Source organism: Gasterosteus aculeatus, chromosome 8 (genome assembly GCF_964276395.1).
Source record: "Gasterosteus aculeatus chromosome 8, fGasAcu3.hap1.1, whole genome shotgun sequence".
NCBI classification, from domain to species: domain Eukaryota; kingdom Metazoa; phylum Chordata; class Actinopteri; order Perciformes; family Gasterosteidae; genus Gasterosteus; species Gasterosteus aculeatus.
In genome coordinates this window covers 5,357,053-5,383,657 of record NC_135695.1, presented here as the reverse complement: position 1 = coordinate 5,383,657, position 26,605 = coordinate 5,357,053, and the positions used below count along the sequence as shown (strand labels likewise).

General features: G+C 43.3%; 2 protein-coding genes across 5 annotated transcripts in view; both read right to left on the bottom strand.

Moving 5' to 3' along the window:
• Window positions 1-18,405, bottom strand: part of LOC144411429 (uncharacterized) — a 113,193-nt gene extending 94,788 nt beyond the window's left edge. The window contains exons 1-4 of the mRNA XM_078108082.1: window positions 18,345-18,405; window positions 18,104-18,215; window positions 6,067-6,127; window positions 4,382-4,490 (exon numbers count right to left, since the gene is read on the bottom strand). Of these exons, the coding sequence (XP_077964208.1) occupies window positions 4,382-4,490; window positions 6,067-6,127; window positions 18,104-18,215; window positions 18,345-18,405 (343 nt within the window). The remainder of the gene's footprint in view (window positions 1-4,381; window positions 4,491-6,066; window positions 6,128-18,103; window positions 18,216-18,344) is intronic.
• A 386-nt stretch (window positions 18,406-18,791) lies between these two features.
• Window positions 18,792-24,605, bottom strand: LOC120823744 (kynurenine--oxoglutarate transaminase 3). Of its 4 annotated transcripts, none has more exons than XM_040183999.2 (14): window positions 24,493-24,605; window positions 23,443-23,533; window positions 23,016-23,077; window positions 22,396-22,540; window positions 21,782-21,931; window positions 21,595-21,681; window positions 21,360-21,482; window positions 21,146-21,266; window positions 20,629-20,705; window positions 20,457-20,546; window positions 20,182-20,368; window positions 19,507-19,580; window positions 19,326-19,412; window positions 18,792-19,209 (listed from the first exon to the last, which is right to left on the bottom strand). In XM_040183999.2, the coding sequence occupies exons 2-14, from the start codon at window positions 23,530-23,532 to the stop codon at window positions 19,153-19,155; spliced, it is 1,350 nt and encodes a 449-aa protein (XP_040039933.1). In that variant the 5' UTR covers window position 23,533; window positions 24,493-24,605; the 3' UTR covers window positions 18,792-19,152. The 4 variants fall into 4 exon arrangements, with proteins under 4 accessions (XP_040039933.1, XP_040039932.1, XP_077963795.1 ...); XM_040183998.2 differs by having other exon boundaries at window positions 24,437-24,562; XM_078107669.1 differs by having other exon boundaries at window positions 23,016-23,090; window positions 24,493-24,551.
• Window positions 24,606-26,605: the final 2,000 nt, after the last annotated feature.

Genomic DNA, 26,605 nt, shown 5'->3' with positions numbered 1-26,605 from the left:
AAATCAAAGTCAAACGAGAGGATATTGAACGGGCGTCCCGCCACTCTTTTCATTCGCAGGCTTCCGCGCAATTATTTCAGCGACTGCCAATTGGATATCCGATTGGGGTTATGAATTCAGCGGATTCATTTCGCTGCAACAAAGCATCACTTGTTTCCAGTAAAGAGACGCACAGGCGGTGTTGTTGTGCGGTAAAATGATCGCACACAGAGTGTACTAATGCTTCTGTGGTGGAATCCATCGATCTGCTGTCCCCCTGCATAGTTCTCCCCTAATGACATCCAAGATGCCACTGTTACACAAACTGAGGCCGGCGCTTCCCCAGCCCTCTGGAGCAATTCATTGTGGGAGGGTAATAATAAGTCTGCATGTTTGCGAGAAGAACCAAATAGGAGTGGATGAGCTGCTGTCTGAATGTGAAACCACAGAGGCTCAGGGTGGGACGGGGACTCATTTCCAATTTCTCTTCACAGCGAGACGTCGCTGACCGCGAGGGAGCGCTTTAAAGACGAGATGCATTAGTACAAAGCTTTTTGATTTACTCCTGACGGGGGCCGTGCCATTTTTGCCCCCATTTTTCAAAAAGCAGGACAATCACCGGTTCCTTTTTCTACAAACGGTGAATATTCCAGGCACCATAACCTCTTTTAGAAAGAGCCGCTGAGCGTTATTACTGCCATTAAAAGGGTGAAACGATCACGCAGAGCGGCTCTGTGGCCTCTAATGGCCATGATCACTGCACTATATTCCATCACCTGGATTCCACAAAAGGAAAGTACATAGGAATTGGACCATGTGACGTTATCGGCTGATACGCATGAGATCGGATGTCCGAACGCACCTCAACCCTCTAACATGACATCCAGGTCGTGGCTGGTTGTGTTGGGAGAAACATGAAGCTCAAAACTTCTTCTTATCTTCGTGAATTACTTTTCTACACTAAATTTGTTTCTAATGTTTAAGTTGAAAATCTCATCTGTTTGGGGCAGCGACTGAGCCCCTAATGAATATGACAGCGTCTGCTGAATGCTGGGAAAAGTCGCATGCTATTTGTACAGCTGATGGACTGACACGTTTTAATAATACAATCAGGGACTTGTTAGGTCGGCTGAAAATGCAATAAGCAACTAAAAACCACAACCGGCAAAGGGATTTAGCGAGCGCGTTTTTCCCTCCCTCGGGTGGAGCATCAGCCGCCGTTTGGTAAACATAACGCTGCGACAACCACAGCCGGCTTCCTGGCCATCGATCTTCAGTCATTAGCTATGAGCTCATGGCGCCACTCAACGGCCAGCGGGACTCTCGGGGTAACACAAGCACACGGCTCCACTATTGATCCGCGCATGTCCCCTTTTGTGTCAAACACTCTTAATAGAGGGTGTTTAGAAACACCAACGCAAACAGAGACGTCTGTTAGCAGCGGGACTGAAGGTCAGATCGGTTTATGATTTATACACAGCTGTATATATATTTTGCTTGGTTAAGTTACGTCAGTTTTAACACAAAATGAAAACACAAACTTGAATCTAATTTGATTCACCCGAAAGCGTAGTTAGGTCAACAGGAGATGTTTTCACCTACAATACAGCAATAGTTAGGAGAAAATAACTTGTTTGGTCTCAGGAGCAATCCTTTGTCTTGGGCCACTCAGAATGTACACAGGGGGAAAAAATAATAGTCACGGTCAGCCTCTTTAACGTCAAGTCGCCGTGGCCTGCTGGGCTGCGTGCGTATAGCAGCCGTCTTTCCTCTGCCGAAGACCGTCCCAGAGTCACTCGGCCCGCAGTCACAGGGACCCGGTCCACTTTTCATCCGATGGGACGGATGCATTTCATCAGCTAGACGAGCAGTAGACGATACTCTTGATTCGTCGGGAGATTCTTCCTAATGGACTCACACTTACGTGTTTTTTTTGTCGACCAATGTATTGGTTAATTTAAAAAAGGACAGATCTGTAAAACTGTGCTTCTTAAAATAGAATCACATGACTACTAAGAGGGGGCGGGACAATAAATGAGAACATTGTCCTTTGCATGTATGTTTGCTTGTGTGAGAGAGAGAGTCCAGGTGTATTAAAGGCTAACCACGTAAAATACACCCATTTTCTATTTCTATTATTTGTAGTATCCACCAGGATGGGTTAACTAGTGGGGAGCAGAAGAAGAGCTCCTCTAGCCGTGTGGGCTGAACCAATCAGCCTTCTGTGGTCCCATTACGACCATCAGAGGCAGTGTGAGGAAAAAAGAAAATGGTGGATAAACAGAAAGAAAGACAGTGAGACGGAGGGGGACAGAAAGGTGGACAGAAAGGTGGATAGATTCCAACAATCCATAGTGAGCAATAAGATAATCCAAGTTGGATTTCCTTTAAAAAAGAACTGCCAATCCAAATCCATGCAATAAACATCAAGGCAAACCATCTCTGAGCATCAGCATTTCCAATAAAAGAGCCAGTGAAAAGATAATTGGATGATTTCCTGGACTACAAAGAAAAACAGACTTTGACATCACTTCAAGTTCTCATTTTACAAAAGAAAAGTGAAACTGGAATGGAGCACAGTTCAACCCCTGGGCTAATCGTAAGGCCTTTTATCTGCAGCAGAAAGTGTCTTTAGACAGGAGCAGCACCCTCAGTCTGGAGTGAGGAGGAGGAGCAGGATGGAGAGTTCTGGGCATCGGCTCTCCAGAGGACACTAATGGGTTTTGGTGTCATGTGTTTTTCACTCAACACTTGACACGTGGAGCCGTTCTCCTTCAATCACCCCACTTTAATGTCCATTACGACGAGGTATGCCAAAGTAACACGCCGACTTTTGGTCACTCACATTGTCCAAAATGGGAGTCTATTTTAAACCCCCCCCCCCCACCACCCTCCTTTTAAAATACCATACCTCCTTTGCATCTATGGGACCAAGACGTCTCGGTAACTCCATTGTCTCTGTGCGCACGAGGCGCTGTTGTGTAGCCTAAAGAGTGTGTGTGTGTGTGTGTGTGTGTATGTGTGTGCGCGAGCTGGCTAGACCAACACTGTATGTCAGTAACAGCAAACTATCGCTCGTTATTCTCTTCTCAAGCCACTGGGACGTCTAATGAACCCCTGAATGGAGGAGGAAGTTTCACAGTATTTGGGGCAAAAAGAAAAAAAGTATCGAAAGAGGAAAAAAAAAGAAAAAAGCTTCTCCTTGTCCTTGTCTGGCACAATTTAGAAATGCGTGCCCCATCTCAGTTCAAGTAGGACACTCCATACCTCCTAATCCATTAGCCGATTCATTTGGCGAACTTAAAACATTGCGGCAGGTTTCTGGCGAGCAGTCGTCTAAACAGGGAGCACTCGGGGGCAGGTCCCTGAAACTTGAGTACATGATTAAGTGGATTTCTGCTCCTGAGAAGAGATTATGTCTCGTGCTGGTGCCCGAGTCAGAGGAGGGAGCATGGCCACGGAACTCGCCGATGGCCGAGGTGCATCGAGATAATGATGTACCTGTCCTCAACAATAACGCTAATCATATCTCCCCTCTGGGGTGCCGCTCCGAGGCCAAAACAAATTCACTGACATACAGTAAGTGCTTGTGGGGTTTTAATGAAGGGCCGTAGATTCCTGCCGCTGCCGATTGCAGCGTGTGTGAGAATGCCTCCAAATCCTAATTCTCCCACTTAGCTGCAAGAACTAGCGTGCTGTGCACCAAAGATCATGAGAAAGGAGATTGTGACATAGAAGACCACAGGCCCGTTTTTAATGAACGTGAAACACACACACACACACCTGAAATCACAGCCATGCAACACCTCTCCCTCAGCACACGCAGCACTCCGATCGTGTGGGGCCTCTGAACGGAGCATCGGGGCCTGATGGGAGCCTTTTCATGCAGGCAGCCATAGAGATATATTTATGTTCCTACTCACCCCCTCCCCCCATTACCAGAGCTTTAAATAATAAAGTAAAATAAATAGCATCCATTAAACTGATCACATTGTGCTAACTCAAATTGTGTTTATTATGCTAATGGAACATGAAATTAAGAAAAAGACCTTGATGCCAGAGGATTTAATTAATGGGCTTTCGGAGAGGCACTGGGACATAATTCATTTCTGAGTAAGTAAGTCTCATTTGCAGTTCCATGGGTCCTCATGCCGCTGATTGCCTGACTTATTCTTGCAGATGTGCTGCTCACAGCATGTCTCTCCATTAGAAATGAACACCTCATTATATAAACTACCTAATTAAACATAATACAGCCCCGCATTGACTCATTAATGCGTAGCCCTCTTTTCTCTGAAGGGAAAGAATGTGAGGGGGGGGGTGGGGAGCAAATGAGAGATGGAGAGAGAAGAAAAGGCAGTGAAAGGTTCACGCCTGTCCCGCCATACAAAATAAGATCTACCTCCTTTCGCCGATTTCAGCCATTGTTGTAAACGCGGATGAAAACACCGGTTGTAGGTGCCGACCGTGCGGCTGGAAACACCTTCTTCAGCTCCTTCTGGAAGCTCGTCCTGTTTGAAACGATGAGAATCTTCAGACAAAACAAATCACGTCACCGTTGCATCCCCGACAAAAGGCTGGAAACACAAACTCGGGGCACATTTACTTGAAAAGTGAAAAAGGTGAAAGTGAAAAAAAAGGCGTGCAGGGGCTGGGCAAGAGAAAGATCTATGAGTAAAATTGACCCCCCTCCCCCGTGCACCTCTGTGGCTCCATCACCCGCACAACCCAAAGCAAACAATGGCTCGCTGTGTAAGCCTCAATAATTCACCACTAATTAAAAAGACACAGCGCTATACAACCACTTTGAGTGCTGCAGAGTCATCAATTGTTGACGTGCACACACTGCTCCATTCATCGCTTTGCGAGCGGTGTGTTTATACAACGCGCGTGTTGGAACGCGTGACCTCGCCGGGCCGACGTGTTTTGACGATGGCGGTGACACATTGGCCGGCTCGGTTCTTCACAAAGCTAATTTAGCGTCGCTTTCAGGGGAGGGATTTGGATTTCGCACAAGACTGAGGTAAAGGCAAAACAAACAGGTTGGGCTGACATTTGACATTGGAGGTCAAAGGTGACGGGTTTGGCCCAGTCACAAAAACAATAAGGACGCATCAACGCTGACACCAGCACGGCGCTTGGCGTGACACCCCTCTGGGAGAGACAAGACGCCATGAAGTTAGTCCATTCTAGTTCAATTCAAGAATGGAGGACGGAGCGCTCTGTCCTCCGAGCCGAGCGGACACAGACGGGCTCAGCAGCGTGTAGATAAACTGATGTTGTGTATCTTCATTAGGGCTTCAGGCCCGCTCAGACTGCCTTAATCACGGTGTCCTACCGGTTTATGAGCTAATATACCTTTTAATATCTAGAAAAAAAAGACTTTTTCCACACAAGTTGCAGTCGATTCATTTGTGTTTCATACACACAGGCCAGTTGTAGCATTGCGACAGGAATCGGATTCTATTGAGAATTTACCTTCCTAATTGGGCTGCAGTCGTGTCCCGGCTTTATGAGGCGGTTATGCCCTATGGTGTTTTCTAAAGCCGTAACCCGACAAGTCAGCCCTGCACTATAAACCGTACATTAAAAGCTCTCCTCATAGTCACAAAGACAAATCACAACGATTGCAAATGCATATAATTAGTGTGCGATTGCTAGAAATTAGGCCATTATGAAAACTGCAGCCGCCCCCGCTGACAACTTCCCTCCGTGATTAACGGTTAATAACGTTGCCTCCATGTAAAAACACGGCTCCGGCACAGAGTATAATTTGCTTTATCCACACCGCGACGTAGCTTTTGTTATCAAGTCATCCCAGATCATCGGAAGCATCAAACCGAACCAGAGAGACGGAGGTAATGAATTCAAAGCAACGTCTCAAAGGCTTCAACGGGTCGCTCTGTTTTAGAAGAATGCTGCGGGGTACTTCCCTCTCTACTTCTACGATACACACGTGTTGTACCACATGGTCCTCAATCAAGTATGGCACCTTTGAAATGTCTGTCACGCCTCATCCGCCTGTTGCTGCACCCTGGAACCGAGAGCACAGTGCTACACAAACCTGTGACGGACTGCCGCACTCACCTCGCCTGTCAACAGATGCAGATTCTCCAGATGTGAAGCCGCCTTGAAAACCGGTCCGGCCCTACGAAAACAACAGTCGGTTAGTGGATTTTAATTCATTTACAAATATAGCCCGAAACAAACGTCCGACCCCACAACTGACGGCGAATGCAGAGCGCCACCAAGGCCAAAAATACCTCAGTGAGCGAACCCACAAACTCAATAAACAGTGGTGACATCGGACTTCAAACAGCACCGATTGTGAGACTACCAATTAGGAACTCTATTTTAAGAGAAAACAAACCAATTAGGAACTCTATTTTAAGATAAAAAACAACCATTCAAACAATCTTTGTACAGTTCTCGAAAGCCCTTTTAACCAACTATGGAACAAGGCATCTCGCCGTGTGTGTGTGTGTGTGTGTGTGTGTGTGTCGAGAACAGTTCCTCAGATTTACTTAACACTCGCAGTGTGTATCTGTGGGAACCAAAGGTTGTCCCCCAGTGTCAAGGTTGTTGCATTTTGGACAAACAACACATTCAATTTTCTAATAGACTTCAATACACTGAATAAGCAGGAGATAGTGCTGTGCAGGAGCGGGGGCGGGGCTTCAGAGCTCAGCGGATATTGAAATTAGGAATATGTCATTTGTAAAAACAACAGAACTTAAAAACATAATGAGGTTGTCATTGCATGCAGCATTTGGTTAAAGCCACAAATTCTAACCCACTCAGGAAAATAGTGAATCCAGAATTGTCATTTCCAAACAGGAGAGTGGAGCACATGAGAATATTGACTTTAAAGGATGACACACAGTGACAGTTTGCACTTGGAGAAGGAGGAAGGACTTTAAACCAATAACTGGAATAACGCTGGATTCAAATTGTCCTTAATTATTCCTAAACACTATTCCTTGAGCTGTGGAGAACGTCATCGGGTCAAGGAAAGATGGTTTGTCCATGAGGGTTTAGGTAAAGAAAACCGGTGTTTAGCGAATCTGACGCCACAATCACTAAACTACGTATTCATGACGTGACGGACTACAAAGACGCACACGTTAGACGCCTTCGTGTGGTGTTACAGCCTCGCGTGATGCAGACGACGTGAACAACCAGGTTCAAAGTATTACTTTATTAACAAGTTGCACTATAAATGACTTATGCTAACAGTTACTTACATGATCTGCGTTTCACGGTCATGATCGTTATTTCTCGTGAATGGCTGAACGCTACGTCACTCTTTAAATATTGCCGACGCAAGGAATGGTGGGAGAGGATTATTGAATTCCACAGACGTGTTTACAGACATGCTGTAAGTCTGTGCACGCGTACACTTACTGCAGGGTGAGCAGGGCTTTGTGGCCAACATATTCACAATGGACAAATTAAGGTGTGTGAGTTTTCCTACATGCAATGATTACTTATCGTAGCATTTAACGTGTTGCTTTTCCCGGGTTGATGTGAAATATTACACAGTAATGGCATTAGTCGCGTTTTCCTATTTTTCTTAAGATTAATCCTAAAAAAGAAATTTAAACAAAGAAAAGAATCTAAGAATTACAGATATTTCCATAAAAGTTTAATGTTGTAGATAATTCTTTAGGCATAGATGGCGGCGTGCGTCTAAGCTGTGTGCAGGCAGCGTGCTCCACGCTGTGGGCGGGGCCTCTAGTCATTGCACGCCAGCCTTTCCAGTGGAACACAAGACCTTTCCTGAAACTCTCCAGAGCTGACAGTGCTTGACGTGAGCCGTGTTAATTACAGTAATGGCACGCATCCTCATTAAGCCATTGTTTACGTGTCCCCGGGCCTCGTGTGGTGCTCCGGTCCAGTCCAGCACCGCCGCCTCACTGGTCTGCGCCGCCGTGGCCTCGTTAACACGGACAGCTGTTCCTCCCAGCCACAACCACGGCAGACACGACGAGTGGCGCCGGACAGGCCGGCGAAACACGCCCGGCTGTCAGGAATAGAAGGATCCCACAAGGCAGGGAAATGTCACTGCGTAATCAGCGGGAAAGTGCTCCCCGGGGATTATGTTTTCCAGCCCCCCGACGAACCAGCCGCCCCCCCCCCCCTTACTGGACCGCCTGGGAGGCTGCCGCACGGCCCCCGTCCGGTCCCTTTATGTTGGCGGGCGTCAAAAAGGTGCCGTCGGTGTGTGTAGATCCACCAGTGGGCTTTGGTCGAGGAATGTGTGTCGCAGAAATACAATCATGTCTCTGACGCAGCCAAAAGGCAAGAGGGGGGGGGGTAGTGACGCCGTGGGAGGCAAATACAGCAGATACAGGATCGATATCTAATCAAACTACTTTAAAAAAATAAATTTGACTTGGGAAAAATAAATTAAAACAGACGTTTGCCTCCAGATCCGACCGGCCCCTTTGAATGCAGAAACATGGACGCCGGCCCCCCAGAGAGCCCGTATTAGTCTGCTTGTTTATTAGCGACTCTAATTGCCAAAGGAGCCGTTCCGGATGTAAAACACATGTAACTATTCATTTTTTAATTTGACCTACAAACGTCTTCCTGTATAGATTTGTTTCTCTACAATGTTTCACAAGTCTCTGACCAGCTGTTTGAGTGAATGGCATACATGTGATCATACATGTGATCATGCATGTGATCATACATGTGATCATGCATGTGATCATTTAGAGCATTATTTTAATATCATTCATTTTCTGGCTCCACCAGTTGTTGAGCTGTTTTTTTCCATATTTTTTCAATAGTCAAATATACATCTAAAAATGACTTGTAAGCTCTGCAAAACCTAAAGAGAAAATCATTAATTTGCCATCAGTTCATTTCCTGAGACTCCACACTGGTTTCAGAGCTGGTGCATATGGCCGAGCTGGACCGATGTCGCGTGGACAGATTGTCAGTTCAAACCTCTTTGGCCGTGGCCACAAAATAATTCCACAACCTGATTTGCCATCATTTTTATCTTTAATATTTTGATTAATCTGCACGATCCAACCACAAAATCAGACTATCTATGACTGACAGATTCTCCGCAACCCGAAATAGTAAAGCAGTATCAAATAAGTTGATAAATGCTTTCTAAAACTGCCCTGCTGAATTTTCCAACTGATGGTGTTAGAGAGAAGATGGGCGCGATGGCTTCAAGAAACAGGGATTGAAATGTCTAATAAGGCAACACTGCCTTTCCTCTGAACGTGTGAACTATAAAGGCTTTAATTTCCCTATCATCAGCCAGATCTAATACCAATCTGTATTCTTCATTCAGGCCGCCTGTGTTGCTGCCAGACAAGAGCCTTTGAAAAGCCCATTCCTGGGAATTAAAGAAAAGAGATTAAAATATCATTAGGTGCCACATAATTGAATGTCAATTTTGAATAAACTTGAATTCAATTCCCGGTGATTAAACCGACTGTGGTCTGCCTTTTTTTCCCCCCCACAATCATCGTCCGGAGCCCACAGATGAGAGCGCGCTCAGAACTTCAAAATCATTAAAGGGAGGCGAGTTTGTTTGGCCTTGGTGTGGTCGGCTGCTGCAAGGCTGGCACGGAGCGCAGGAAGAGCAGATGGAGGAGGCATCAAATTGAAACAAAGCTCCGCAAAATTGAAAGAAAACACGAGCATAATAATATTTAATAATTAAATTTCTCGCAAACAATGGCAGCCAAACGAAGTAATCTGCAAAAGTGCGCAACATCATTTGCATAATTGACACAGCGCCCCCCCCCCATCCCCCACCTCCTGTACATGAATGATGAAGACAATAAAAGATGTTGCTAAAATTGGGAACAATAACAGCAAAATTTCATCAAGGCCCCCATGCTCTGATTAATCTGCGCTTGCAAATCAGTGCAGGGGAGAGAGAAGGAGAAGGAACGGGAGAAAGGGAGGGGTGTGTGGTGGGGGGGGGCAGGTGATTAACAACAGCAGGGATTGCCGCCGTGGACAACGTGGCCTGTTTTACTCAAGCTCGAGGCGGCGCCGTGCGAACACTTGCACCCAGCTGCTGCAGGCGCTGGCCGGCTGGATGGTCCCCTGAATGGGTGCAATCATTTGGGTCGTCGTTAACCCCCCATTTGTCTGCTGGACAGAAGGACACGTCGACGCGGGCTTCAGAGAGTCCTGTGACACGGGGGGAACGAGGCAGCCGATATACGGAGCGTGATATCGCGTTGGAAGGCGCGCAACGTTTCTCGGCTAATTATTTGCTAGCCGCTGTCGATTTTAATTATTCAGTGCAGAGGGACGTATTAAATAATAACGTAACACAATGAGACCCGTTTCATATTCAGGATTTCTAATTAACGGTTTCTGTTGATAGTCTTTTTTTTATCTCTATGATCATTTAGATAAGAACTTTCATCATCATCATCGTTTGATGTTTACAAAATACAAAAAAAAAAAAAAAAAGAGGCATCTAGATTTGTGCTGCTTGGTCGGCTCCTGATAACATTTGCATTTATTAGTGAATTAACAAAAAAAAGTCTGATTCAACGTCAGTCGCGGAAGACAGTTATTGCTCTGTAAAGGAAATAGCAGCACTGTTCAATGGTGAACAGAGATGGGGGGCACGACAGATATGACCCATTGCAACAAAAACAACAGATCAAAGGGATCATATCTTCCAAATAATGATATATTTATTGAAATGTCACAGTCTTTGGTCCTTTGCAGACTTTTCAACAAGCGAGACTGAAAACATTACTTAAAAACATATGATGTTTTCGCTCCATTCCTCCTCAACGACCCCCCCCCCTCTCTGCATTGCCTTAAGCAACCACTATCTTGTAAATTCAGTGCAATTAGTAGCCTTAACATACCCAGAGACACTCATTGGATTTTAACCTCCTCTGTCCAATTAACAAAATGTAGGTTGGGAAATAAATGGCAGACGCCTAAGTAAATTAATTATGTGTCCACCAAGCTGTTAGCTCGTGTGCAGAGAGCGAGGGCTGGCAGTCGGAGCCCGGCACACACTGCCATATGGCCTGTGTGGGAGCTGACATCGTTTGGGGGTGCACATTCTCACAGATATTTACGTCTCGGCCACAGCGGATAACACGTTGGGAAATGCTGCGGAATTAGTAGAAATGTTTCGTGAGTGTTAATCGTTTATGGTTATGGGGTTTTTTCTACTCTAAATTTCTACATTGTGTGTTTTTAGTAGTCTCTAAATGTAAACAGAAGGTCCCCTTGACCTAAAGGACTACATGTGGGTTTACTAGAGGCGCTGCTGCATCACTGTGACAACAGTGGGTTCATTTCCTCTGCGGCTCTGATCCGAGATTCATAGAGTTTGAGAAAAGGACACTGATGATGTCACAGTGATATCAGCTTAGGCCTCAAATGTTCAACAAACTGGAGTTGTGGTGTTTTGAAAGCGGGTGAGCTGTAGATGCTATAATGAAAGACAAGTTGCATTATGGGATATGTAGGATCTAGATTTCTTTTTTTTCAGCTTAGGTCGTGCAGATTTCTCTAACTGTGCTGCTTCGATTTGAACGCGTCTTCTCTTGAGTCCCTTAACTGGAACGAATAAATTCATCAAATGTTTATGACCAACAATAACACTACGTGCAACACTACGATGACCACTATCCACATCAAAGCTTTTTGGTAAAGTTTGGTTTGAGAGCAGGAATGAGGACGTGCTGCTCAGCCATGTTCTTCTCCTACTGAAGAGGATCTATGGCCACCTAGAGGCCACGCAAAGTATTACAAACATCTGGTCTCATTTTAGGGGCAACAATAACCTCAATCCGCCTTCATAACAGGACCGTGACAGAAGATTATTGGCACAATATTCATAATTAACATAAATGACGACGGCATTATGCAGACAGACATCTAATCCACGGGGATCTGACAACCGCACACTACTTAAGTCCGATAAAAGCAAACCACATAATAATCCTATTAAAATGTCCAACTGCAGTTGTTGTGTTCCCACCGGTTTCACATTAAAAGGACAGATATGAAGAGCAACACATTTCTGGAGCTGAATATTCCTATAGATAAAAGTAAAACACATTAACAAGGCCCATATGGTGCGAGTTAATGCTAGATACTATTATGGGAAACCGAGTTAATGCAGAAAACAGCTACACTGCGTGTGACTAAAGCCGAATAAAGACAGCACATTATGAAATAAAACATAAGCAGATTATCTCTCACTAAACAGTTTAGAAATAGACACAAAAGTCTGTAATAATTGGATAGACAATGAGTGAAATGCTTATTTGCATTGATACAGATGTGACATTGGAAGAAGGAGCTGACTATTAGCTGCACGCTGGCTGTTATATAAAGTATATTTGCTTTAAAATTGTCGGATATTTCTAATTCAGAAGGCCGTTGTTGCATGATGGCATCCTGATGCACAATGTCTTTGCATGCTCTGCAAATTTGTTTAAATAAAAGCCAAACTAAAAATCTATTTCCAGCACTCTCATTACAGCCAGCAGCGGTCGGCCTGCACTTGAGCTGCAGAAGGAAGCATTATGGGATATCTTCAGCGCCACGGGTGAGGGCGGGCCTTGATGTTTGCCCTTCCAATCCCGACGTTAGCATCTAGGCATTATGACTGTGCGACCTTCTGAATTTATGAAGGCTCAAGATAGCGTGGTAACTCGGCACCAGGTTCATGAATAAGCACAGAAGCCCTTTGCCTGCTGGGACAAAAGATCCGTTTCCTTTACATATACATTCCTGCAACAGAGTCCTTACAATTTCCCTGCACTGTGTCCACAGCCTCATGATTATAGAGTGACACCAGCTGGCTGGCCTAGTTTCAGTTGATGCCGTCGCCTGTGGTCCTTTAGATATTTAGAAAGGACCAAGTTGCTTCCAATAGTGTGAGTTGTTTACTTTGATACGAGCGTAGTGAATTAAAACATTGAACTGGTAGGACCTGTTTTAATATTGTTCATCAAGAAACCTTCCGGAAAGGATCATTGAGTTTATGCTCATTTCATTATGCAGTAAGTGGCACAGGCGGGAGTGTGTATGTGGTACGGCACCGGCCTGTCTTCCTTCCACGTACGCTGTGCTAGTGATTTGGATGAGCGGGTATATGAATGCAATAAGCATTTTATTTATACGTAGGCAGTGGGAATGACCCTTTACATGGAACATGCAGGAACCAGCATCTGTCCACCGCTGAAACCCAGACTGACTGATCATTCAGTATTTAAAGTTAAGCGTTAGCTTTCACAAGGTGCCTAACATTACTATGTATGAATTAAAGAGCACCTAAAATATAAGTTTGACATTTCTTTAATGTTTATATTCTTGTTTTTTTGTTTCACAGTATGTTGTCATCTGACCTTGCTTCTCTACTAGTACGACACAAATGATAGAAATAACTATTAGGTAGGTTTGTCCGGATACCAAAATTATGACTTCGATACTATACCTGCCAAAATATTACGGTACCCGATACGATACAACAAATAGGATAATGGAATATATTTATCTATGATAGTAATAAATAAAACATCTGTAAGGTTCCTTTTTTTTTTACCTGATATCTGTTTGACTGTCTGTGGGATGAACAAAGCTTTATTTACTTGCATAGTTTGATATTCTCACAATCATATTTCCTTAACTAAAAATAAAAAGGATTAGGTGAAGATCTACCCTCAGGCTCCACAAGCATGTAGCCTATTGCATCAAGTGTGTATTATTTGGTACAATTTTGTGTGCATTCTGACCTCATGATCATATAGGCCCACATGAGTGAAATTGTAGGTTATTTTGCATGTATATATTTCTGCTGGACTATTCAGGAACTTATTTGGGGTCTTGCTTTGTCTTGTGTTGCTTGATGTTTGACTGTTAGGAAAGTTGTTGTCAAGCTAGCCAACAAAGCTACAGGGCTGCCAACTCTCACGGTTTCCCCGTGTGACACGCGTGTTTCCATGTTTTCACACGCACTCACGCCACACATCCAATTTATTACGCGCTGGTTCATCTAAAACCCGATTCGCTGAACGTTGCGTAACTTACACCCCCCCCCTGTCAGCCGTAGCTTCACCCCCAACGTCTCACTCCAAGGTTTAGTGAAAAGTATCCCTATAACATTACAAAGAAGCCGACTCGAGAGCACTTAATACTAGCATCAATATGCTAGCGTTTTATAACAAGCTTGCTAACATTGTCTGCTAGCGGCTAAACTTACTTTGTTTATGACAAACTAGCAAATCAACAATTTTCCAAACACAGTCAAACATCAAGCAAGTACAACACAAGACAAAGCGGACGTCCTCTCATATCCGGACATTTCCTCTTTTCGAGACCTAAAAAATGCGTCCGGGTAAAAGAGGACGTCTGGTCACCCGAGCTAAGCTAGGCTAAGGCTAATGGTGTTAGGCTGTATATGGGTGAGCAGTCTGCTACATGAGGGCATGTCTCCCCTGATAACTTGCATGTGTGAGAGCTGCGCAGTCAATGTGTGCAGGCAGCCTGACACAGTGAGTGCGCTCCAATTGCATGCTTTTTAGTACCCGTAGTACCCGTACTAAAAATATTCAAAAACCGCATTGTTTTCAACGTATGGGTACCGCGATACCTTTCTAGTACCGGTACACCGTGCAACACCACTATCAGGCCAGGTTGAGTTTCACTGTTCACAAAAGGAGAAACCACATGTGTTACCATGTGGAGTACTTTGTCTCCCTCAAGTGGAACAAAGGACACACAACACCCTGCAGACGGATTGGATGGAAAAGGACTTTCAAACGTAACCCTAACCCTAATTTAAATGACATAATGACGACCTGCAGCGAGAAGGACTTTAATGACTTTAATGATGGCTGCATTCCGTTCGGGGAGTCAGATTTCCCGCCCCTGGTAGAGGAGTGCATGCTGGTCCTTGAATGGGGCATTAAAGAGACGGGAGCCATGCAAGGACTACATATATGTGTGTGTGGCAGAACTATAAAACACACAAGTGCTAAACTATCCTCTCATAATTTATATTTATCAGCAGCTAAATAAATAAAAGGGGCCATTTGACCTGAACCACTAAACTCTCTTCAAGTGTCCCAGTGAGCCGGGACAGTAAACAAGTGGCTTTAAAACTATACTTTGAGTATATTGATGTAATTTATATCTTATTATTTAGAAGCAGTAGATTCCAGTGAGAGACTCGCTGTGAGAATTGACTTGTTAAAATGTGCTGTACAAATACATTCCCCTTGCTTTTATTCTTCCTACTGAGTAAGTGGAGACTTACGCATTGCAGAGCGCATGGCCCGTATGAAAGAGTTTATTAATTAAAGTGATTTAAGTCAACAAAACCACAGGGTGGAAAGGCTTGTACTGATTAACATGCTGATTTTCTCCATTTAGTCAGTAACATTAGAGTGCTACCCCATCCATTTTGAGATAAACAGCATCAGCCAACGATGATTAAACCCAAATGTCTGCAGAACTATCCTGTTGTGAAATGCTTTTTTTTAATTATTTGTAGATATTAAAAAGCAAGTATTTAGTAATGGAAAAGTATTTAGTAATGAAAAAAAGGCCCAAACAGAGTAAGAGTATTTATAAAATCCAGTGGCGGCTGGTGGATATTTCTTTTTGTAGTGCCAGTCAGTTTCAGTAAACAACCCAGCAGGATTCAATGCAAAAAAAAGGTATTACACAGGCATTATTACTTTGCAGTTAAATGTTTAACAACAGTTTAACATAAGGACATCTTATTCAAACAATTCAGTATATTAACTAGATGTATCAACAATATTTAGATTAACAATATTAAGAATATGATATAACTAGCATATCGGAACTTTTATAAATGTATTATATTAAAGGAGAGCGAGAGAGAGATGCATCGATTATCTTGTTGGGCAAACACACAGTGTTTTGAGGAAACCAACTTAAAAGCCGTGCGCGGATGTACGGCACGTAGCTAACTAGCCAGCTAAACCTCCCCGTTTAGACGCATCCTATGTGCAGCTTCCCTTTCACGCTGGTCAGTTGTCTGATTGTGAGGATTGTCAGGCTGATCTGTGACCAGCTGTTTAGTTCTACTTCTCTCGTACCGGGTTTGGGTCGGGCCGTCTTGGGAGAACACTGCTCGCCATCCTCTTGTTAAACGGCACGTCGCGAGACTCGCCGTGACGAGAGCGCAGCGTAGGGCGGCGAAGGGCTGTGCCCAAAACCGAATATATTTTAGGACTCTGAAATTATAATGTCACTCATTAACTTTATCAGTGATTGGCTAAACTGCTTCTTAGACCCGCCGCATTGGGACCGTGGCCCGCTGAGACATGCGGCGAGGACATGCCGGATATTTTGCACAGATATTATGTTACATGTCATTTAGCTGAAGCTTTTATCCAAAGCGACTTTCAATAAGTGCATTCAACCATGAACAAACTCAGAGGAGCAAGAATCAAGAAGGTGCAATTTCCTCAAATAAGCCAATTTACAAATTGCTATAGATAAGTGGCGTTACAAGTACAATTTAAGTGCTACAATTTGTTAGTCTTTAGTGTAGGTAGAGTCTGAAGAGGTGTGTCTTTAGTCTGAAGATGTGAAGGCTCTCTGCGGTCCTGGTGTCATCAGAGAGCTCGTTCCACCATTTAGGAGCAAGGACAGCAAAGAGTCGTGATCTAGTCGAGTGTTTTGCTCTCAGTGAGGGAGGGACGAGCAGTTCATCAGATGCAGAGCGGAGAGTGCGGGTCGGGATGTCGGGTTTGACCATGTCCAGGATGTGAGCTGGACCCGATCCATTCACAGCATGGTACGTGAGCACCAATGTTTTGAACTGGATGCGGGCGGCCACCGGTAGCCAGTGAAGAGAGCGGAGGAGTGTGGGAGAAAGATATCTTAATTTACAAATATTACTGGGTATATTCCAGGTTTCAAAAACACAAAAACATATTGACTATTTGTAAAATGTATTTTTAATATAATTCAAAAAAATTGTAATCTTATATTTACATGAGCCTCTGAAAAACCTGTAGCTGTGGACCACTAATTTGGACAGAAGACACGTGCCAACAATATGACATGATTATCGCAAGCCGATCATGTTCATTCATATTTAAGCAAAAAGGTAAAGAGACTGTACTTTATCGTCTGAACTGTCACATTTAATAATGTAAGAGTTTTTACTTACAGTTATGAATTATAGAAATTACCATTATAAAATGGTAAGTAAATTGCTGCCTTGAGCACGAAATAGCATTAGCCACCAAACGTTGTGTATCGCATGTCAGTAGTCTAGAGAAAAATAGTCCCGTATGTGCATGTAAACAGCATTGGGTTTCCTTGCAACATCTCGCCCCATCTCATTCATTTACGTCGCTCATGGCGTCCACCTGAATTGTCCGGTTGCGAAATCTCTCATTGCTCAAAACCGATCATTTGTGGGATTTCCGGGTTTTTTTCGGCGATCGCCACCGAGCTAAACACTCAAATGTCAACTAACGGTCGCGCAAATTCTAACCTGTTACTGTGAGAGCGCAGTGATACGGAACGCTCGGGTCAATGTGAACAGGTACTGTACATTATGGCGCAATAACGCACACCCCGTGACTCACTCTCAACCAATCAGAACGCTGGATTTAAAAGATAGTCAGAATGGCTGAATACGTCGATTACGTCACGCAACATGTATTGTTCTGTGAATTTGACAAATACAATCTATCCCAATTAACACAGCCGTGCGCTATCGTTGGCCCAGCTCGTTCTTCGGGGATATTCACTAGTTAAGAGGGTTACTAAAATGACCAACCTGCTGCACCCGTGAGTCCTCGTATAAGGTACAAAACCGGTGGAGAACAGAGAACCTACGTCCAACTCATCACGAACAAATATATGAAGGCTTCACATCGTTTGAAACAGTCTTGGCTACATTCTGCACTAATCCATTTAAAACAATAACTTCGAACACAACTCTAACCAGTTCGAAAATACTATGCTAGTTACTCCAGATAACGCACAAGTGGCCGCGGTACATTTCCTCCGCGAAGCAAGGAGCTAACAAAAAGGAAACTGGATGACGCTGATATAAGTAAAAAAAAATAGCCACCAGGCAGCCAGCATTTGAATCATAAATGCTCCTTACCTTTGACTTTTTGAACGATATGTTTTCTTTGGGAGCAGTGTGCAGCCTCGCTGTATGAGAGCTTTCCGCGCAGGTTTCAGGTGCGGAGGAGGAGGCGGGAGTTCAGCCAATCCTCACTCGTCTAAGCCGCTACCCATTTTGGCTTCTGAGTAGCTGAGGAAGATGTCGATCATTTCCTCGTGGGTTTAGTCCAATAGGATCAGAGGATTCGAAAAAGCGGTTGAAAGGTTTGTGTCCGAACTTGACCGCGTTCTCTTGCTCGGTATAATTGTCTGATTGGGTAAAAATGAACTAGTTTTCATTTTGAGAGGGTATTAGACCCTAAAAAACAAACTTCTGACGTCACATCAGCGCTCACCCTGCTAGAGACCGTTAGCAAAAACATGCTAACTTACCTGGAAAGGGCTGTTAGCATTTTAGCGCACTATTGCTCAGGTGCAATTTGTTGTCCCAACATACAAATAACTACATTTTTTCAATATATTGACATATTCTTTTAATGTTCATTGAATTATTAAGTCACATTTAAAAATATACTCGGATCAAATATGTTCTAATTGCTTTGAATGTGTATATATTTTATTTTGCCATATTGTCCAGCTGTATTACTTTACTAAACATACGCCGTAGATCTGTGTATACTGCAACTCACAGTATATATTAGAAAGAATAATCAGAGGTATTGGGATAACGTGTTCAAGCATCACATTTATTTAAATCATGTGTAGCATCCAACACTTTGTCATAACATTTCTTTATTGTAACATTGGCATCAATGTAAAAATTCAAACAAATACTAATTCACATTTTGGCCTTATTTGGAAAACAAGTGATTCTATACATTTATTAATTACACAGAAATTAATAAAATATACTTTGTTAACAACAAACATCTACATCTTTTCTGATTTTTTTTCCACAATGGAAGTTTCCCAAAACAATTGGGAGCTCAATATAAGCACATGGCAAAGTCCATGTCTTGCTATAAGCGGCTTCTCTATTGGTGTAAAGTCTCATTCCGTCAGTTTGACCAGTTTACACAAATTATATTAAATCTTCCTCCAGTTTTTCAAGATGGTCTCCGCTGCATCCAGAGTACTTTCTTGCTGTTAAGAAAAAAGTTACAAAAATATTGTTTTCTTTCATAGGAAAAAAGGGCACCGGATTTAATATTAATCTTAACATATTGGAGGTACTGTGTAAGAGGCAGTTCTGTATTTACCTTAATAAAGCAAAGGCGAATGTATTTCTCAAAGTCTTTTTTGGATTCCTCTCCAACAAACGCTGTGACTGGAATGGCTGCAAGTTTCTAAAGGAAATATTAGTAAGAAGAACAATACTTTTTTGTATTTATTGCTACAATGAGAGTATTGTGGAGAGCTAAATGAACTCAATTAAATTACCTTTTCTTTAATCATCCACTTCACAAACTTGTAGTCGTAGGCTTCGTCTTCGACGATATGAGACAGGTCCTGATCTGCAATACACAGCGAGCACAAATGAACGAGGTCGTGTCTCACTGCAACAAGTCCACAATTTAACAAAGCCAGCTCTCTCTGCACTAGCATAACGCCATATGAAAATATGAATAGTAAAAGCTTAAAGTATAAATTATATATGCCCAAGAGTAATCTCTAAGAAAACAAATGCTTTCAATTTTTTAATATAAAGTTACTAATTAAAAGTTGTTTTATTTCTTCTCTCTGTTTGTGAGGGACAGTGGCGGTGTCCTGCGGCATAACTTTTCAGTTGTAGTAATTTCATTATCATCTAAATGGATTAAAAACTAGTTGTACTTTATTATTGTCCACCTTTTGTTAAAGCACATATTGAAAAGGCACGTGCTGTAACTCCTAAAATTAATGCAAACAGGCATTCAAGTTTAAACAAACTTTTGGATTCAATGCAAACACCCTTCTCCATAAGTTCAGAGGGACTGCTTCTGTATAAACTGGCCCACTATGCTTTACAAATGTGGTTATTCTCTCATCATGATGACAGGGATCATTTATTCCCTCGGAGCTCAGACTAAGCAGCAGATGTGCTCGTGATGTCAGCTCGAATGTCCACAAACTCACTGAGAGACGTGACATCCACCAGCATGAAGTAGCCTCCCTCCGGAATGACGGGAGTCATGCCGGCCTCTTGGAGGATGGCAGCCATGCGGTCCCTCTTGCCCTCCAGCTCCTCTGCTAGCGAGGAGAAGTAGCACTCTGGTTGACCCATGAGGTCAACGTTATGCATCAAGCCTTGTGCCACAGCCTCCTGAGAGGAGAGACAGACAGCCAGAGGTTTGGAAATAAAATATGGGATGAGATGATCCTTCGGGTTTCCAGGAGCGATGTCAACTTGCCTGCAAAGGTGTCGGGCAGGTGTACATAGTGTTCTGCATGACCGTCTGAAGGTGCTTTATCAAATGCTCCGGTCCTATGGACCACCCGAGCTGGAAGACAAGAATTTCAGCGACATAATGTGCAAGAACTGGTGGTTTCAATTTTAGAAGTCGCGTTCAACAGACTTCTCACCTTCCATCCGGTTACACTAAAGGTCTTCCCAGCACTACTGATTGTGATTGTTCGATCCCACATTCCAGGCAGAGTGGCTTAAGAGAAAGAAACCCACGTCAGACAGTCATGAAATTGAGTAACAGCATTTTTGAAATGGAAACCCTCCAAACCCAGAGCCCATGAATACGATCTGCAGTCTTATGAGACAGCCGTCGATTGACCTCACTGTGGAGCGACCGAGGCGGGATCTCGTTAAAGGCTAGCATGCTAACGGCTAAATACGGTCTGACCAGTTAGCTTGCCAGCCGCTTTAAGTCGCCAGCCGGCCCCACTAGTAGTTGCAGAACGTCCTCACGGAGCATCCAGCAATGCCTATTTCACAATCAACACAAGAGTGTGGCTGAGCTACTTCCTTTCAGATTAAAGCTGAGACATTTCAATCTCACACAAAGGGAGGAGCTTCTGTTGTGTGAGAGATGGATGAGGGCGATCGGCTCTTGCTGACTTCTTTGTAGAGCAGGTATGTTGAACGTACCTATTTTGATATGTTGGTGTCCCCTGTAAATGAGCCACTCGTAAACCTCGTCGCTGAAGCACAGTGTGTCGTGTTTGATGCAGAGGTCAGCGATCATCTGCAGCTCGTCTCTGCTGAAAACCTGCAGGAGGAGGACAGGGCTTACTGGACGCACCGGGTCAGCAGGCATCCACATCTCTCAGACCTAACAAGTGACGACGGGATGTGAACGTACCTTTCCGATAGGATTGTTGGGGGTGTTGATGATGATGGCCTTTGTCTTGGAGTTAAATTTACTGGAAAGCTCCTGCGGATCAAGAAACCAGTCGGCGCTTGTGGGTGTCTTCTTTCCAGACTTCTGAAATATTGTAGAAGACATCTCCCTGAAGTCTACAAACCCACTCAAGACTTGCAGCAGGTCAAGTAGGAACTGCATTTGTGGTCCATCAGCAGCCGTGGGTTTAACTTACGAGACGCAGCGGAATCAACACCGGCTTCGCCCCGGCCATCCGCACCATCGGTACGTAGCAGTCAAAGAAAGGTTCTATTATGATGACCTGGAGAGAGAACCAATAAACACGCTGTCAAATACAGATGCATGTTTATGAATGAATTAGTATAAAAACCTCTTAATAAGCCAGAGAGAGACGTCCTTACTTCATCTCCTTCCTCCACCAGTCCTTGCATGGTGCTGAATAGGGAGCCGTAGCCTCCCACTGTGACCAGGATTTCCTTGAGGGGGTCAATGTGGCGCCCGTAGACCTTCCCATAAACCTGAGAAAGGGCCTTCACCAAAGGCGGGTGACCCTTGCAGATCAACACAAAAATAACATGTAGACAAGATCCAGCAAATAAGAGAATGCTGGCAAACACGTTTCTGCAACGTAATGTCAATTTAATGAGGTTGCTTCCATCTCACGACCACTAATTGCAGCTTTCACACAAGATGGAGGTTCAGCTGATAGTTAAGTATCAGATCAAAGATTGGATCAGTACAAATGGAAAAAAGGGGAGAAAAATATAACTTTCAGACTTCGCGGCACCATCCCCAAAAATCTTTTTTCTTCATAAAAACACATTTAAATGATTAGTAAATAAAGGATTGTTTATTCATGGATTAAGAGAATTTGTCATTGATCATCATGCTACGGATACAATATATTTTTCACTATGGGTGAACTGTCCCTTTAAATAACTACATTCCAAAAACAATTTGCTTTGAGTAGCAGTGCACCATGAGTGAGTGACAGCAGTGATCTCATCAGCCTTACAAAGCCCCGGGTGTACTGGTTCATCAGGTCCTCTGATGCAGCTCGTGCCAGGGCCTCCTTGACGTAAGAAGGGGGAGGGATGTCTGGAAAGCCCTGGCCCAGGTTCACCACAGATGGATCAGCTGCCAGTGAAGTAAATGCCACCCTGAAATCACATTAAAAAATGCAATTACTCTACAGGACAAGGTTTGGTTTATATATATATTTTAAACAAACATATTGTTTATGCTTTGATAACAGCTATTTGGTCCATTACAAACACCAACAAAGATACATGTGTGTTTATGTTGCAGGTTGATGGTACATTAGTACGCCGTAATGAAAGAAGTTAGAGTAACATTTAGTGCTAAAGCGCTTTGAGTGGTTGGAACACTATAAAGGCCCAGTACAAGTAACCCATAGACAGAGTCAACTCTAGAATGGTAAAACAATTACATTAATCATTCAGTACAATCTGCTGCCCTATCTTATAAATCGTTTTATTTTGATACGTGCCATTCAAACCAAAGTGGCATAAGGATGCAGCGTTCAAGTCTTCACAGTCATCGGTAATAATGCCGGCTCTCATGTCACAGCAGTGGAACCTGATCAGAGGTCAGTCAGATAAATGTCTCCCTTACCAGACATTCTTGTCCAGTCCATCGATCCTCTTGGCGTGCGTGTGCCGTGATGTCATTATGTGCTGCAATACAAAACTGGGATGCATTAGAGACACAACTTAAATCATCATCCAGTGTTCCTTATTCATTTCAAATCCCAACTCACTCGCCTGTCCAACAAGCCGTGCGATAGAAAGAAAACAATCATCAGCCGCTCGCCGTGCTGACAAAGGCTAACCTGCCGGGACTTTGGTCCGTGTTTTTGTAACTTTGTAACTGTCGGTGCATAATCTGAAGGCATTATCCTTCCTTTTACCAACATCACTCTGCTCGCTGAGCTGTTAAAGTAAAAGTACGCCGGAGCACCAACGTACAATAGGTCCTGGAGTATTTTAGCACCAACCACTTGTTACATCGCTACATTTAAATGGTGATAAAGTGGTCTTACCTGTGAGGTGCAGAAACTTCTCCTGCAGTTCACGTTGGCTGAATGATATGCAAGCTTGGAGCAAGTCAGGACTTGTCGAGCAATGATCATGCTGCACAAAGAGAGAGGTGAAAAATACAACGGCCATTTTTTTTTCCTCATCTTGCCCGCTTACACGTTGCATGTTTGATTTGGTCACACGGCGGTTGGCTCCTGTGTACGTTGCCACCTGTGCATCACTTTATATAGACACACTACTAATGTCTGGTGGCTTGATCCAAACCAGTATGCTGCTATTTGACACTGGTTGATGCTTCAATTCAGTTTGAACAAATAAACATGACATTAAGTCAAAGTTAGTGAATGTATTTATTATAACTAAAACTGAGAGTCCACGGGGAAATGTTATTACACAAGATTATAATACAAAATGAACGCAAACCAGACACATTTTGTAAAAAATAGTACTGGGGAATCTTTACATTCAGTAAGAGTAAATCGATTTCAAAGAGGAAGGTAACTTGGGTCAGTGCGTCCCTGAAGAGGTCACCTTCCCCTGCGTTTACTCTTACATATGTGCAACAGCAGATGGGGCCATTGTGTTGTTCGTAAATCCAGCGGTCACCTGAAACAGCTTCAGACCTTTAGGTTGACTTGCACAGTAATAACAGCGAACTTGGTGTTTCTGAGGGAGGAAACCCCCCCAAAAAACAAGGACGAGCGAGTGCCCCCCCTCCCGACATTTGCCTCCAATAACGCAATGTTTCCATTGTTTCCATTGCCAACGGAACCACGAGAAACATGCATGTTGTTGGCATTAGTTAGCCACGTGCTATCGTTATAGCTACACCCAACGTCATGTCTCCTGTCACAGATGTTAGCTCGCACTTGTTAGCATTAGCTGAAGCTAACAGCGGCGACTTTTAATCATGGCGGCCAAACGGGCCGCTGCTGGGTTAACTTTCACTTGCTATTAAATTAACAGCCCTCAGCTCCTCCATGAATATAAACGTACCATGCTGCATGACTGATGGAGGTTAAGGCACCGCCGGCTCAGCGACTACAACTTACTTGTCGGTACACAGAAACACTCACAGAGCTCCAGTGGAGTGTAAGGGTCAGCAGGAGGTGACGTCATCCCGGGCCAGATAGAGCCGTGCTGCCTTTACTGTCGTCGGAAATTGGCATTTCTTTATATGTCGAGCAAGGACCGCAGCCGTGTATTTATGAAACAAATTTGGATTCAATTTTTTTTAAAGTACGGCTTTTGTTTTTGACATTACCTTGTTCTGTTGCCTTAACATGTGTTCAGGATGATAACATAATAAAGGCCTATGCCTCCAAACATAGATTGCATTCTCTTCATTTCATGCTACAAAATAAGATATGATAAAATAATCCACATTTTGCTCAAGTCTTTCCTCAAATTTCAAAGAACCTAGACAGACAAAATCAAAGATAACAGTCTAGAGTCTAGTTTCCTGAAGCAAGATTCCTACCATTGTTACAGTATTGATGCTTTCCATTGAGGTCAGACTAAAATGTTTATCTCCAATCTCCAATTCTTAAAATGTTCTACTAATAATGCTTTTGATATTTAATGCATGTATAATACGTAATTATGTATATACATAGAGTTGTGCTCATAAGTTTACATACCATGGCAGAAAGTATGATTTCTTGGCCATTTTTCAGAAAATATGAATGATAAACACTTTTCTTTCACTCGTGGTTAGTGGTTGGGTGAAACCATTTATTATCAAACAACTGTGTTTACTACTTTTTAAATCATAATGACAACATAAACTACCCAAATTATCTCAGATGGTAAAGCTGCCCATTTGTCTTGGCAAAAAGCCTCCAGTTCCTGTAAATTCTTGGGCTGTCTTGCATGAACTGCACGTTTGAGATCTCCCCAGAGTGGCTCAATGATATTGAGGTCAGGAGACTGAGATCGCCACTCCAGAACCTTTACTTTATTCCGCTGTACCCGTTGACAAGTGGACTTGCCTTGTGTTTTGGATTGTTGGATTGTTGGATTGTCATGTTGGAAGGTCAAAGTACGTCCCATGCGCAGCTTCTGGGGTGATGAGTGCTAATTTTCCTCCAGTATTTTCTGATAACATGCTGCATTCATCTTGCCATCAATTTTGACCAAGTTTCCTGTAGCTTTGTAGCTCACATATCTCCAAAACATCAGCGATCCACCTCCATGTTTCACAGTAGGAATGGTGTACCTTTCATCATAGGCCGCCTTGACTCATCTCCAAATCTAACGTTTATGGTTGTGACCAAAAAGTTCAATTTTGGTCTCATCACTCCAAATGACTTTGTTCCAGACGTTTTAAGGCTTGTCTCTGTGCTGTTTGGCGCATTATATGCGGGATACTTTGGGACATTTGCGTAGTAATGGCTTTCTTCTGGCGACTTAATAAGAGTTTGAACAGTGCTGATTGGCATTCTCAAATCCCTGGATATCTTTTTATATCCCTTCCCTGTTTTATACAGTATAATTGTATCAATGTGTGCGAACGCATGAATCCAAGCACATTTCCTTTGTTCATCACAATCAACGTGATGAACAAATGAGTACCCGACTCCTCCCTGTCCACGCCCCTACTTAAATATGAAAATAATATTTAAATCAGCCCTGCACCTGCGATTCCCCTTTCTGCATGATCAGAAAAGATAGAACAAAGGAATGAGTAAGATGGTAAAAAAACTAAAACTTCACCAAAAGCGAGATGGAAGTGCTACTTTCCGAAGTGGAGACATGCAAAAAGGTGCTTGCATACAATAAAGTGGTTGCATTGCACCACTTTATGCATGCTTTTATATCCACTTGTGCAATTGCAGACACGTGTTAATTGTTCATGTGTCTCAGATATGCACATCACTCTGAGGACAAATTGTGTTCACATTTATTTATTATTAGTAGTAATTTAAAAAGAGTAAACACGGTTGAATGATAAATAATGGCTTCACCCAATCACTAACCATAAGTGAAAGAAAGGTTTTCGTGTTATCATTCATATTCACTGAAAAATGGCCAAGAAATCATTAATTCTGCTAGCTTATGTAAATTTATGAGCACTGTATATATGTGGGTATTCTGAATCTGGATACGTGGTTGTAAAACAAATACAAGAAAAAGAAAATGTGTCATTGAATGACTGCAACATTA